We start from the raw sequence: 16356 nt of genomic DNA on the forward strand, positions 1-16356 counted from the left end.
GTAGCCAAAAAAAGCTAGGTTAGGTTAGGTTAGGTAGGTTAGGTAGACGAAAAAACATTAATTCATGAAAACTTGGCTTATTAGGCAAATCGGGCCTTGCATAGTAGGCTGAAAAGTGAGTTCTGGCTACTAGGTACGACATATATATATATATATATATATATATATATATATATATATATATACAAATATATATGTCGTACCTAGTAGCCAGAACGCACTTCTCAGCCTACTATGCAAGGCCCGATTTGCCTAATAAGCCAAGTTTTCATGAATTAATATATTTTCTCAAATTTTTTTCTTATGAAATGATAAAGTTACCCATTTCATTATGTATGTGGTCATTTTTTTTTATTGGAGTTAAAATTAACGTAGATATATGACCGAACCTAACCAACCCTACCTAACCTAACCTATCTTTATAGGTTAGGTTAGGTTAGGTAGCCGAAAAAGTTAGGTTAGGTTAGGTTAGGTAGGCTAGGTAGTCGAAAAACAATTAGTTCATGAAAACTTGGCTTATTAGGCAAATCGGGCCTTGCATAGTAGGCTGAGAAGTGCGTTCTGGCTACTAGGTACGACATATATATATATATATATATATATATATATATATATATATATATATATATATATATATATATATATATATATATATATATATATATATATTGTAATTTTCCAATTTCACCTTTGGTGATAGGGAGTATTCTTACTAAAAGTACGTGCAGGGTGCAGAGAGATTGACCCTGGCATTGTCTTGTGGGGTGGATGGAAGGCCCGCATGTATTTGTTAGTCTGATATTTTGTAAGTGTTTTTCATGTCAATTGTTTTATATTTCTACCATGTTTTATAACTGTACAACTTATAGGTTGGCTGGGGGTCATGCAGTACCCAGCAGATGTTTATATATGTCCCACCTAGGTATACTATTTACCGTTCCTTTATTGAATTGAATTTTACCATTAGAGTAGGAATATTATAGTTTTTATATGTCATGTTAGTTTTTAATGCATTTTTTGTTCTTCCCACTTTCTATGGAAGACTTGCTGGGCTGCCTAGTATGCACTCGGGATATATAATTGTTTTCATAGTGTACTTTGTTATTATGTAATGATCTATTCTAAAGAGGAATAGCAAGTTAGATACATGGGGAGATAGATAGATAATTAGATGGATAGATGGAAAGATAGTTAGTTGGATGGATAGATGGGGAAATGGTTGACTACATGGATGGATAGATACATAGATGGATGAATAAGGCCACGCCTGGTACGTTTCCTCTCATTATATACACTGTCAAACCATTTGCATTAAATAATCGAATTTCTGTTGTAGGTTATCATTAATTCAAAAAAAAAAACATTCGATCCTGTATATGAGAATGAAGTCAACCATATTTACAGTGAGTTTTGTCTAATCGGTGGAACGAAAACTCCCTTTCAAATTAGCTTGGCAAATATCCTCCTTCTTTCATCTGTATATAAAGTGCTTAATCCATTTTTCTATTTTGAAGTTTGGCTAAAAGTTGGAGCGAGACGGGGGGAGTGAGGGTTGGGGAAGAGGAGCCATGTTAGCTTGTTTCAGCTGTTGTATGTGGGAGAGCGCAAGCCGCACAACATTTCAGCGAACTGCATTTCACAATTCCTCAGTTTTGACAGCCGGGGCGGCATGTGGCAGCCGGGGCGGCATGTGGCAGCCGGGGCGGCATGTGGCAGCCGGGGCGGCATGTGGCAGCCGGGGCGGCATGTGGCAGCCTGGGCGGCATGTGGCAGCCGGGGCGGCATGTGGCAGCTCGGGCGGCATGTGGCAGCCGGGGCGGCATGTGGCAGCCGGGGCGGCATGTGGCAGCCCGGGCTGCATGTGGCAGCCGGGGCGGCATGTGGCAGCCGGGGCGGCATGTGGCAGCCGGGGCGGCATGTGGCAGCCGGGGCGGCATGTGGCAGCCGGGGCGGCATGTGGCAGCCGGGGCGGCATGTGGCAGCCGGGGCGGCATGTGGCAGCCGGGGCGGCATGTGGCAGCCGGGGCGGCATGTGGCAGCCGGGGCGGCATGTGGCAGCCGGGGCGGCATGTGGCAGCCGGGGCGGCATGTGGCAGCCGGGGCGGCATGTGGCAGCCGGGGCGGCATGTGGCAGCCGGGGCGGCATGTGGCAGCCGGGGCGGCATGTGGCAGCCTGGGCGGCATGTGGCAGCCGGGGCGGCATGTGGCAGCTCGGGCGGCATGTGGCAGCCGGGGCGGCATGTGGCACGCGTATGGAATCATACTCTATCCAATATTTTTCCTTCATAAACCCCTACGGATATTGCATAGAAACCTTCCATATTTTTATTTACGCGCGTCGGTTTAAGCGCAAAACATCTTTGTAAATTTGGTACGACTGAAACTGTCTCATGAAGACAATGCTGCACTGGACACGCTTGAATGATATTCAAGACACATGGTCGTACTGCATGAGATATGTTGCGCTTCTAGCAATGAGTTATTTCTGGTTGTAAACCTTTTAACAGTACAATATTGCTCTGTTTTCTCCAGCTATGACACAAAGAGCAACAGGAAGTTATGGAGAATAGAATATCTCTATCAAGCTCTGAACTGTGTGCAAAGTTACAATATTATGTGTTGAGTTTTTACCAATAATTTACACATTTTGGTACATCTCACCAATATATCACCACATTCAGGTGAAAAATTGGTACATCTTACCAATATATCACCACATTCAGGTGAAAAATTGGGACATCTTACCAATATATCACCACATTCAGGTGAAAAATTGGGACATCTTACCAATATATCACCACATTCAAGATTCTGAAGGGAATTGATAGGGTAGATAAAGATAGGCTATTTAACACAAGGGGCACACGCACAAGGGGACACAGGTGGAAACTGAGTGCCCAAATGAGCCACAGAGATATTAGAAAGAACTTTTTTAGTGTCAGAGTGGCTGATAAATGGAATGCATTAGGAAGTGTGGGGTGGAGGCTGACTCCATACACAGTTTCAAGTGTAGATATGATAGATCCCAATAGGCTCAGGAATCCGTCCACCTGTTGATTGACGGTTGAGAGGCGGGACCAAACAGCCAGAGCTCAACCCCCGCAAACACAACTAGGTGAGTACACACACACACACACACACACACACACACACACACACACACACACACACACACACACACACACACACACACACACACACACACACACACAAACACACACACACACACACACACACACACACACACACACACACACACACTCACACTCACACTCACACTCACACACACACCACTCTACTCCTCTCACTCTATTTCCTCCCACCCCTCAGGGCTCAGGGCTTTTCACATCTCAGTGACTAGTGACCAGCTAGTGCCTTATCATGCCCCCCTCCTTCCTTCTTACCCCACTGGGCCAAAGGACCATCTCCACCCCTCTCTCACCCTCTACGTACTCCTAACTTCCCTCACTCTATCCTACCCTTCTTCCTTCCCTCCTACATTCCTTCCTTTGTTCATTCTTCCCCGCCCTCCCTTCCACCTCCTCCATACGCACACACACGTCCCCCACGCATCCAGAACACACACACACGCAATCATATTTCTCTCCCTCCCCCCTTCTATCTCTCTCATAGGGAGAAAACATGACAAGAGATAAGATACTAACTCGCGGAAGCAATCGCAGGGAGACAAACATGGGAGGGACATACTCAGAGGATGGAGAGGAACAGGAAGCCTGGATTAGGGTAACATTCCAGTACATGTGGGAGGAATTCAATGAAGGACTGAGGGTAATGAGGGAGACAGTAGCCAACCTGCAGGATGTACTTAGGGCAGCAAAAGAGGAGATAAGAAGCCTGAAGGAGACTCCTCCACATTACCAGACACAGACCGTCCCTCAGGAAGTTGGTGATACTACTGTTGAGCGGATTTCTACACAACAGTCCTCATTTGCAGAAATGCTTAAAAAGAGCCCTGAAGCTAGGTCTGCAGTTAGGGAAGTTGCAATGGAAGTGGCTTCTTCTCAGGAAGCAGCTAGATGTACTAGCAAGATGATAGAGCAAAAAAGAGTAGTAGTAATAGTAGGCATTAGAGAGCAAGCAGGGACCAGTCGAGTGGAAAGGAGAGACAGGGACAAAAATGAAGATGATGAAATCCTTAAAGGGATAAAGATGGAGAGGGCTGACTAAGATATTGAAAAAGTTTTCAGGATTGGTCAGTACAACAAGGACAGGGACTGTGTGATAAAGGTGGTATTCAAGAGCTAGAGAACAAAAGAGGACTTGCTAGCAAGGAAGAGTGGACTAGCAAATGTACAGAGGTTCAAAAAGGTATTCCTGCAGAGGGATATGACAAGGGACGAGAGAGAGAGAGAGGGCAGCAGCCAAAAGGAGGGAGCGCAGGAAGAAAGAAAGGAATCAGGGAGCCACAACCCCGAGCCCTACAATCCCAGAGGGGAGCTGGGAACCCTCCACAATCGAATCAACAGACACAATGAGAGAAGCACCTCCCCCATCCTCCACCGAATAGATGCCCTATGCCCCCCCCCCTCCCAAGGATCTCCCTTCTCCCCCACCCCCCCAAGCCCTACCTAATCCTCCATGCCCTCCCTTCTCCCCCACCCCCAAGCCCTTCATTCTCGCCTGCCCCCCCCCCTAACCCTCCAGTATTCTCCACCCTCCTGAGCCCTCCCTTCTCCCCCACTCTCCTCAGTCCTCCCTTTTTCCTCATCCCCATTGGCACTCCCTAACCCCCAACCTCCCCCCGCAAGCCCCCCATTCCCCCAAGCTCTCCCTCCTCCCATACCCCCCCACCAAGCGTCCACTCCTCCCACAATCTCCAAAGGCTCCCCCTCTCACCCATCCCCCCCAAACCTCCCCCGCTCACCCACCCCCCAAGCCCTCTTTTCTCCCCAAATCCCCCAAGCCCTCCCCCCTACACCACCCTCCCCGTACCAGATCCTCCTAGCCCCCGCACACTCTAGACCCCCCAGGTCCCCCTTCATAGGCCCTCCAATCCCGGTCCCTCCCTGTTTCCCTGCTTCAGGGGAAGCAATAGGATCTGAGAAAGGACAGAAGAGAGTCAGCATCAGGGTGATGTACTCGAACATAGATGGGATCACCAGCAAGGCAAGTGAACTACAGGAAAGAACACAAAAAGTGAACCCAGATGTAATAGGACTCACAGAAACAAACTCTCAGGCATCATAACAAATGAGGTGTTTCCCCAGAACTACACTGTAATAAGGAAAGAGAGGGAATGATGGGGAGGGGGTGAAGTGGTCCTACTAATGAGAAAGGAATGGAACTTCAAGGAGATGGTCATCCCGGGCTGCGAGGGATTCAGAGACTACATAACAGGCACCATGACATTGGGAGGACCAAAAGTAGTAGTAGCAGTGATATATAACCCTCCACCAAATGACAGAAGACCAAGGCAAGTGTATGACAACAACAACATGGCAGTTAACACTATAATTGACAAGGCAGCCTCTGCTGCCAGTAGAAATAGATCCCACCTGCTCATCATGGGCGACTTCAATCATGGAAAGATAGACTAGGAGAACAAGGAACCGCATGGAGGAGAGGATACATGGAGAGCCAAACTAATGGAGGTGGCGACAAGAAACTTTCTAAGCCAACATGTCAGGGAACCCACTAGGATGAGCGGAAACGATGAACCAGCGAGACTCGACCTAGTCTTCACGCTGAACGACTCTGACATAAGGGAAATCGGCTAGGAGGCCCCAGTAGAAATGAGCGACCACAGTGTACTGGCGTTTGAGTATCTGGTTGAGGAAGGGTTATTGAACTCGAGGAGGGGCACTGAAAACAAAAAACTGGCATTCCGAAAGGGAAACTATGAGGAGTTTAGAAAATTCCTAACAGATATAACATGGGAAACAGAGCTCAGGGGAAAGACGGCCCAAGACATGATGGACTTCATCACGCACAAGTGCAAGAAAGCAGTAAACAAGTTTGTCCCAGTCCAAAAGGAAACCAATGAAATGAAGATGAGAAACCCATGGTTTAATCAGAGATGTAGGCTAGCTAAGCAGCAAAGTAAAAGAGCGTGGAGAAACTATAGGAATAACAGGACACATGAGAGCATAGAAAGATACCAGAATGCCAGGAATGAATATGTCAGGATGAGAAGAGAGGCAGAAAGACAATACGAAAATGACATCGCAAGCAAGGCAAAGACTCAACCTAAATTGCTGCACAGCCACATCAGGAGAAAAACAACAGTAAATAGCAGGTAATGAATATAAGGATAGAGGCAGAAGGATTCACTACAAACGACAAGGAAGTGTGTGAGGAACTGAATAAGAAATTCCAGGAGGTTTTCACCTTAGAGCAGGGAGAGATTCCAGAGATAAGAGAGGAAATAGATAACCAGGAACGACTAGAAGAGTTTGAGATTACAAGTGGGGAAGTAAAGAAGTGTTTACTAGAGTTGGATGTGACAAAGGCAATAGGCCCAGATGGAATCTCCCCTTGGATACTAAGTGAAGGAGCAGAAGCACTGTGCCTGCCACTCTCCATAGTGTATAACAAATCACTGGCAACAGGGGAACCGCCAGAAATTTGGAAGGCAGCTAACGTAGTTCCAATATACAAGAAAGGTGATAGGTAGGAGGCACTGAACTACAGGCCAGTGTCTCTAACCTGCATACTATGCAAGCTGATAGAGAAGATTGTGCGAAGAAAGTTAGTGGAACATCTGGAGCGAAAGAACTTTGTAACACAGCATCAACATGGATTCAGAGACGGCAAGTCCTGCCTCACAGGGTAGATTCAATTATACGACCAGGCAACAAAAATCAGGCAAGAAAGAGAGGGGTGGGCAGACTGCATATTTTTCAATTGTCAAAAAGCCTTTGGTACAGTACCACACAAGAGGTTAGGGAAAAAGCTGGAGATGCAGGCTGGAGTGAAAAGGAAGGTACTTCATTGGATAAGGGAGTACCTAAGTAACAGAAGACAACGAGTCACTTTGAGGGGTGAGGTCTCGGATTGGTGTGATGTCACAAGTTGAGTCCCGCAGGGGTCAATCCTTGGACCAATACTTTTTCTGATATATGTAAATGATCTCCCAGAGGGTATAGAATCGTTTCTCTCAATGTTTGCTGATGATGCAAAAATTATGAGGAGGATTGAAACAGAGGATGATAGTAGGAGGCTACAGGACGACCTAGACAGACTGAATGAATGGTCCAGCAAATGGCTGCTGAAGTTTAACCCGAGTAAATGCAAAGTAATGAAACTAGGCGGTGGAAACAGGAGGCCAGTCACAAGATACAGAATAGGAGATGAAGTACTTAATGAAACGGAAAGAGAGAAAGTTCTAGGGGTTGATATCACACCAAACCTGTCTCCTGAAGCACACATAAAGAGAATTATGTCGTCGGCATATGCGAGGCTGGCTAACATCAGAAAAGCCTTCAGGAACCTGTGTAAGGAATCGTTTAGAATCTTGTACACCACATACGTAAGACCAATCCTGGAGTATGCGGCCCCAGCATGGAGCCCGTACCTTGTCAATCACAAGACGAAGCTGGAAAAAGTTCAGAGGTATGCCACTAGACTAGTCCCAGAACTAAGAGGGATGAGTTACGAGGAAAGGCTGCTAGAAATGCACCTTACGACACTGGAAGACAGAAGAGTGAGGGGAGACATGATCACTACCTACAAAATCCTCAGGGGGAATTGACCGGATAGACAAGTATAAAGTATTCAACACTGGCGGTACGCGAACAAGGGGACACAGGAGGAAACCGAGTACCCAAATGAGCCACAGGGACGTTAGAAAGAACTTTTTCAATGTCATAGTAGTTAACATGTGGAATGCATTAGGCAGAGATGTCGTGGAGGCTGACTCCATACACAGTTTTAAATGTAGATGTAAATGTGTGTGTGTGTGAGTGTATGTGTATGTGTATGTGTGTGTGTGTGTGTGTGTGTGTGTGTGTGTACTCACCTAGTTGTACTCACCTAGTTGTGTTTGCGGGGGTTGAGCTCTGGCTCTTTGGTCCCGCCTCTCAACCGTCAATCAACAGGTGTACAGATTCCTGAGCCTATCGGGCTCTGTCATATCTACACTTGAAACTGTGTATGGAGTGAGCCTCCACCACATCACCCCCTAATGCATTCCATTTGTCAACCACTCTGACACTAAAAAAGTTCTTTCTAATATCTCTGTGGCTCATTTGGGCACTCAGTTTCCACCTGTGTCCCCTTGTGCGTGTTCCCCTTGTGTTAAATAGACTGTCTTTATCTACCCTATCAATCCCCTTCAGAATCTTGAATGTGGTGATCATGTCCCCCCTAACTCTTCTGTCTTCCAGCGAAGTGAGGTTTAATTCCCGTAGTCTCTCCTCGTAGCTCATACCTCTCAGCTCGGGTACTAGTCTGGTGGCAAACCTTTGAACCTTTTCCAGTTTAGTCTTATCCTTGACTAGATATGGACTCCATGCTGGGGCTGCATACTCCAGGATTGGCCTGACATATGTGGTATACAAAGTTCTGAATGATTCTTTACACAAGTTTCTGAATGCCGTTCGTATGTTGGCCAGCCTGGCATATGCCGCTGATGTTATCCGCTTGATATGTGCTGCAGGAGACAGGTCTGGCGTGATATCAACCCCCAAGTCTTTTTCCTTCTCTGACTCCTGAAGAATTTCCTCTCCCAAATGATACCTTGTATCTGGCCTCCTGCTCCCTACACCTATCTTCATTACATTACATTTGGTTGGGTTAAACTCTAACAACCGTTTGTTCGACCATTCCTTCAGCTTGTCTAGGTCTTCTTGAAGCCTCAAACAGTCCTCTTCTGTTTTAATCCTTCTCATAATTTTAGCATCGTCCGCAAACATTGAGAGAAATGAATCGATACCCTCCGGGAGATCATTTACATATATCAGAAACAAGATAGGACCGAGTACAGAGCCCTGTGGGACTCCACTGGTGACTTCACGCCAATCGGAGGTCTCACCCCTCACCGTAACTCTCTGCTTCCTATTGCTTAGATACTCCCTTATCCACTGGAGCACCTTACCAGCTACACCTGCCTGTCTCTCCAGCTTATGTACCAGCCTCTTATGCGGTACTGTGTCAAAGGCTTTCCGACAATCCAAGAAAATGCAGTCCGGCCAGCCCTCTCTTTCTTGCTTAATCTGTGTCACCTGATCGTAGAATTCTATCAAGCCTGTAAGGCAAGATTTACCCTCCCTGAATCCATGTTGGCGATTTGTCACGAAGTCCCTTCTCTCCAGATGTGTTACCAGGTTTTTTCTCACGATCTTCTCCATCACCTTGCATGGTATACAAGTCAAGGACACTGGCCTGTAGTTCAGTGCCTCTTGTCTGTCGCCCTTTTTGTATATTGGGACCACATTCGCCGTCTTCCATATTTCTGGTAGGTCTCCCGTCTCTAGTGATTTACTATACACTATGGAGAGTGGCAAGCAAAGTGCCTCTGCACACTCTTTCAGTACCCATGGTGAGATCCCATCTGGACCAACCGCCTTTCTAACATCCAGATCCAGCAGGTGTCTCTTGACCTCCTCTCTCGTAATTTCGAACTCCTCCAAGGCCGCCTGGTTTACCTCCCTTTCTCCTAGCACAGTGACCTCACCCTGTTCTATTGTGAAGACCTCCTGGAACCTCTTGTTGAGTTCCTCACACACCTCTCTGTCATTCTCTGTATACCTGTCCTCGCCTGTTCTAAGTTTCAATACCTGTTCTTTCACTGTTGTTTTCCTTCTGATGTGACTGTGGAGTAGCTTTGGTTCGGTCTTGGCTTTGTTTGCTATATCATTTTCAAAATTTTTCTCTGCTTCTCTTCTCACCCTGACGTACTCATTCCTGGTTCTCTGGTATCTCTCCCTGCTGTCTGGTGTTCTGTTATTCCGGAAGTTCCTCCACGCCTTTTTGTTCAGTTTCTTCGCTTCCATACATGCCCTATTATACCATGGATTCTTCTGTTGCTTCTCGGATTTTTCCCTTTGGGCCGGGATGAACCTGTTTACTGCCTCCTGACACTTTTGGGTAACATAGTCCATCATACCCTGTACAGACTTGTCTCTGAGGTCTGTGTCCCAAGGTATTTCACTTAGGAAACTTCTCATCTGTTCATAATTCCCCTTTCGTATGCCAGCCTTTTGATTCCTAGTTCTTTTTGGGGGGAGATAAGTCCTAGCTCTACCAGGTACTCAAAGTTCAATACACTGTGGTCACTCATTCCCAAGGGCGCTTCCATCTTAACTTCCCTTATATCCCATTCATTTAGGGTAAATATCAAATCAAGCATTGCTGGTTCATCTTCTCCTCTCATTCTTGTTGGCTCTTTGGTATGCTGGCTTAGAAAGTTTCTTGTTGCCACGTCCAGCAGCTTAGCTCTCCATGTTTCTGGTCCTCCATGCGGGTCTCTGTTCTTCCAATCTATCTTCCCATGGTTGAAGTCTCCCATAATTAGTAGTCCAGATCCATTCCTGCTAGCAACAGAAGCTGCTCTTTCTATTATGTTAATGGTGGCCATGTTGTTTCTATCATATTCCTGTCTAGGTCTTCTGTCATTTGGTGGTGGATTATATATGACTGCGACTATAATTTTTTTCCCTCCATTTGTTACAGTACCTGCTATGTAGTCACTGAAACCTTCACAGCCCTGAATATCCATCTCCTCAAAATCCCAGCCTTTTCTTACCAGCAGAGCTACACCACCCCCACCTCTTCCTTCCCTCTCTTTCCGCATAACATAATAGTCCTGTGGGAACACTGCATTTGTTATTGTTTTCGTGATCTTTGTTTCTGTGAGGGCTATTATGTCTGGGTTTTCCTCTAGTACCAGTTCTCCAAGCTCATTTGCTTTATTTGTAATTCCATCTATGTTAGTGTACATCGCTTTGAGGCTCACTTTCTTCTGTCCCTTCTGTGTGTGTGTGTGTGTGTGTGTGTGTGTGTGTGTGTGTGTGTGTGTGTAAAAAAAGTTGATTGACAATTGAGAGGCGGGCCGAAAGAGCAGAGCTCAACCCCCGCAAGCAGAACTAGGTGAATACAGATACACACACCCAACAACTAGGTGAGTACTCAAGGCCCCCCCCCCCACCCAAACACCGCCAGCTACCCTCTCCATATCTCACTACTTAAACAACTTAGCATTTACTAGCATCATTAAGCTGTCACACGAACGACTGTGTATATCACCAGAAGGAAGGAATAGACCAACATAAGGATAATTGTTTCATTTAGAAGATCGAGAGGAATAAGTACGCGGCTCTAACCAAGTCGCTCTCTTAGAGTGGGGGGAGGATCTCGCTAAAATCCAGGGTGGTAAAAGCCGTCTAGGTATAGATATAGTGTGCAATGACGCCTTAAAGAGTACAGTTAATGTCTCCCTGGTGACGACTACACTGTGAGTGGCACACTGGGTGGCGTGACGAGCGGTCGTTCCTGTCCTGCTGCACAGTTGTTGCTTCTCCGGGGTGGTTGGCGGACGGCTGGTCGTGTGCTGACGTACCCTGCGTGATGAGGGGGTGACCTCCCCCCTGTGTTGCAGGTTCATTCGGTCGGATTGGAGTTCACCGACAAGGCTGATTAAACAGCGGTGGAATTGGTGATGTGTGACATCATCACGTTGATGTGACTGCGATTTATGGGGTGCAGTTGGTTTCTTCCCATCGGGCTATCGTGAAGTTTGCCACCGAGGATGACTACAGGGTGTTTTTGTGCCGTTACGAGGAGCGGTGTATCAGCTGCCGGACGCTGCTGGTACGGTTGTTATCTCCGACCGTAGTGGTTGCCCTTACCTTCGTCAGTGTGCATGGTGCGCCCCTTGAGTTCCCGGAGGAGCTGCTACGGAGGAATTTCGGGTGGTATGACACTGTTGTGTCTGTCAGATTGCATATGCTTTCCTCTGGGAAATTTAAGGGAGTTCGGAAGAATATTCACACTATGGGGATGCGGCTGTGGTCGGACATCCTGTCCTCTGTGCGGCTTATGGGTTTTCATGTCCGCGTGTACTATGCATCACAGCCACGAACCTGCTTTCGTTGTTGGTTGTTGGGCCATATGACTGCTGGGTGCTCGGCGGATGTCGTCGCGCCTTTGAATCTCTTTCGTGAGTAGGATTTCCCGCCGCTCGCTGTGGAGGAGGACTCTCTTTGTGGGGTTGTGGACGACCCTTTGGCTGATGGGTCGCGTCCTTTGTCGACCGGTGTGCCTGATGTTGCTGGGGCTTGTCCTACGGAGGTTGTGAAGTCCTCCGTTGGACGTCCTGTTCCGGATGGTGTTCCTGATGCTGATGTGGATCTTCCGGATGCTTCCCTAGTTGCCTCCAGCTTCTCCAGTTCCTGTCTCTCCATCTACGATGCCTCTCCCGGCCGTGCTGGAGGATGGTGTCGATGTGGGGCCTCCTGCGGTGTTGGGGCCGGTCCCCCAAGTAGTTGAGGATGCTGACGTCTTGCGTCGTGCGCCGATGCGCACGCCCTGTGTTATCTGTGCTTCTGGTTCCGCCTCCGGCTGTTTCGACGTCCAGCTGGATCCCAAGCGTTCATGGCGTTCTTCTTCTGCCTGGGCCGACGTGGGTGACTTTGACGATAGCGAGTCCCCTACTGGGGTGTTTTCTGGGGAGTTGGTGTCTACTGCGATGATGGTGGCAGAGCTTCACGCGCCTCCTGCTGGTGGTAGTGTTTCTGAATTGACATCTGTTTTTTTTCTCTTGCAGGGGTTTCTCGGCAATGGGGGTGGTTCCTCCTGCTGAGGTTGATGGTGAAGGTGCTGGTGCGAGCCAAGGCCTTGTGGTGTTCTCGAAGAAGGATGTCCATCGTGGGGGGTCTGTGCCCGGCCCTGTGGATGTTCCGGAGGGGGGGCCACTGTGGTGTTGCTCCCTCACCTGTCGCCTCCTGTGGTGCCTCTTGCTGTGCTCCTGCTGGCTGTGTTGCCGGCCCCTATGCAGCCACTCCGTTTCAGGCGTGCGGTTGCTCGTTCGAGGGGAGACCGTACCCGGTGTTAGGATTCTTCCTGTTGAGGATTTGAATGCGCCCCTGGCTGCCCGTCTTGTGGGAGTGGGTGGCGCCGCTTTCCCTGTGCCCTGCAAATATTTGGGTCTCCCGTGTGCATGTCTTCGTGTCCGAGGTTCCGGATGTGAAGGGGCTCCCCTATACTAAGCGTCAAGATGAGTATCCTGATCTGTGGCTGCACTGGGAGGCGTTCTGTGTCCGGTTTCCCAAAGACCAGTTTCCGGAAAAATTCCTTTCAGGTGTTTGCTATGGGCTCGTCAGGCCCATGGTGGTGTCTTTTTTCTTTTTACTTTTGGGTTTTTGTCTACCTATCCTGTTCTATGTAATATGTTCGGATTTTATGTCTTGTTGTATGCCCTTCAGGCCTATGATTTTGTACTTAAAGGTGTTTCCTTTGGTTTTCTTTTTATGTACTGCTTAGCATCACCTGCATGTAAAAATAAATAAAAAAGAACTACACTGTTGAACTTGTTATCTTGTTAGAACAGCTTTACTAAGTGCGTTTCCGGCGGTTATCTTATAAAACAGCTTTATTAAAGCTATTATCTATTTTGTTGAAACAGTTTTGGCCAGAAACATTTAAGGTAACTGTCCTTAAGTGCAATATCCTTTTATGTGGACAGTAGAAAATAATTATAATGGAAACGGCAGGTGAGGTCTTGAGGTTATCTTGAGATGATTTCGGGGCTTTAGTGTCCCCGCGGCCCGGTCCTCGACCAGGCCTCCACCCCCAGGAAGCAGCCCGTGACAGCTGACTAACACCCCAGGTACCTATTTTACTGCTAGGTAACAGGGGCATAGGGTGAAAGAAACTCTGCCCATTGTTTCTCGCCGGCGCCTGGGATCGAACACAGGATCACAAGTCCAGCGCTCGGCCGACCGGCTCCCATCAATAAAATAAAAGGTCAGGTCATAAAAGGCGGCTTCTTTTTATGTGTACCCAAACTCACTTTATATTGATATATATGGCTAATACATCGGAGTTGAAGGAACTAGCGTGTATTAGTCATTAGGGATGGTGCTTTCAGAAACTCATGTGTAATGGTCATTAGTCATAATGTTCACGTAGTCAATGGCCACGTGAATCCTAAGTATACCATAGCTACGCCGTGTATTACCACGTGAACCCTATGTATACTATAGTTAAGCCGTGTACAGCTGCGAATACTTAATCCCACACTATTCCAAGCTTTTGGCAGCCACCTTCACCCGTTCACCTTTTCATGTCTGAAGAAACAATTGAGCTTTTCTTGGAATACACACAGAAATCACAATAGCGTGATACATCAAATGAACAAATCCACAAGTGCCGTGATGAAAGTTGGAACCTACATCCGAGAGGATCCCAGACGCGCCTTAATCACGATATAGTAAAAGAATTGCAACCGGGAGTTCTACTGACCTCACACGGACCCTGCAGCCTCTCCGAGACACAAACCAGAGTTTTACACAATTCCCTCATCCACTCGAGCTCTGTCAATAAGCTATTCTACCTCTTCGCCCTTACTTCATTACACACAGAAATTACAATAGCGTGATGCATCATATGAACAAATCCAATTCTTTTACCATGTCGTGGCACAGTCGATTAAGGCGCGTCTGGGATTCTCTCGGACGTAGGTTCGAACTTTCATCACGGCTCTTGTGGATTTGTTCATTTGATGTATCACGCTGCTGACCAGTGTTCTTAACGTGTATACCATGAAAGGTGATAGAGAAGATCGTGAGAAAAAAACCTAGTAACACATCAGGAGAGAATGGACTTCGTGACAACCCACCAACATGAGTTAAGGGAGGGTAAATCTTGCCATACAGGTTTAATACAATTCTATGATCAGGTGACAAAGATTAAGCAAGAAAGTGAAGGCTGAGCGGACTGCATTTTCATGGATTGTCGGAAAGCCTTTGACACAGTTCCCAGTAAGAGGATGATAAGTTTCTGCCTGTTTCTCCTGCATAAGCTGGAGAAACAGGCAGGAGTAACTAGTAGGGCGCTCCAGTGGATAAGGGAGTACCTAAGCAATAGGAAGCAGAGAGTTACAGTGAAGGGCGAGACCTCTGATTGGCGTGAAGTCACCAGTGGAGTACCACGGGGCTCTGTATTCAGACCTATCCTGTTTCTGATATACGTAAATGATCTCCTAGAGGGTCTAGACTCCTTCCTCTCAATGTTTGCTGCAGACGCTAAAATTATGAGAAGGATCAAGACAGAGGACCGCTTGAGGCTTCAAGAAGACCTAGACAAGCTGCAGGAATGGTCGAACAAATAGTTGTTAAAGTTTAACCCAAGCAAATGTAATGTAATGAAGATAGGTTTAGGGAAACAGGAGACCAGATACCAGGTATCATTTGGGAGATGAAATACTTCAAGAGTCAGAGAGAGAAAGACCTGCGGGTTGACATCACGCCAGACCTGTCCCCTGAAGCCCATATGAAGAGGATAACATCAGCGGCGTATGCCAGGTTGCCTAACATAAGAACGGCGTTTAGAAACTTGTGTAAGGAATCTTTCAGAACTTTGTATACCACATATGTCAGACCAATCCTGGAGTATGCGGCTCCAGTATACAGTCCATATTTAGTCAACCTAAGACTAAACTGGAATAAGTTCAAAGGTTTGCCACCAGACTAGTACCTGAACTGAGAGGTATGAGCTACGAGGAGAGACTACGGGAATTAAACCTCATGTCACTGGGAGACAGAAGAGTTAGAGGGGACATGATCACCATGTACAAGATATTGAGAGGAATTGTAGGATAGATAAGGACAGACTATTTAACACAAGTGGCACACGCACTAGGGGACACAGGTGGAAATTGACAGCCCAAATGAGCCATAAAGACATTAGAAATATTTTATTTCAATGTCAGAGTAGTAGGCAAATAGAATGCATTAGGAAGTGATGTGGTGGAGGCTGACTCCATATACAGTTTCAAGTGTAGAAATGATACAGCTCAATTGGCTCAGGAACCAGTACATTAGTTGATTGACAGTTGTGAGGCGGGACCGAAGAGCCAGAGCTCAACCCGCGCAAGCACAACTAGAAATGTACAACTAGGTAACTACCGATTGCACGGAAACACGTGTGGCTCCTCTACACTGCTTGAAATCAACTCCTCCCCACTATGGAGTCCATCTCTACCATAGAGTTCAGCTTACACTTCTTCTCCAGCCTCTAAGTTCCTCCATCAATTTCTTCTCTAACCTCGAAGTTTCTCCGCGAAACCCTTACCAAACAAACCTGCAATTCCATTACCACGCCAATAAAAATGTTTTCCTTACAAAACATAATTAAATGTATTCACAGAAAATAAACTCCTCCATTCGACCTCCTGAT

General features: G+C 47.0%; 1 protein-coding gene across 1 annotated transcript; it reads left to right on the forward strand.

The window, feature by feature from the left end:
- The first annotated feature begins 1669 nt into the window (after positions 1-1669).
- LOC123748272 (spidroin-1-like) lies at positions 1670-2347 on the forward strand. Its single transcript, XM_045730467.2, has one exon. The coding sequence runs from the start codon at positions 1670-1672 to the stop codon at positions 2345-2347; it is 678 nt and encodes a 225-aa protein (XP_045586423.2).
- Positions 2348-16356: the final 14009 nt, after the last annotated feature.

This window comes from Procambarus clarkii, chromosome 84, assembly GCF_040958095.1.
Source record: "Procambarus clarkii isolate CNS0578487 chromosome 84, FALCON_Pclarkii_2.0, whole genome shotgun sequence".
In the NCBI taxonomy this organism is placed as follows: Eukaryota; Metazoa; Arthropoda; class Malacostraca; order Decapoda; family Cambaridae; genus Procambarus; species Procambarus clarkii.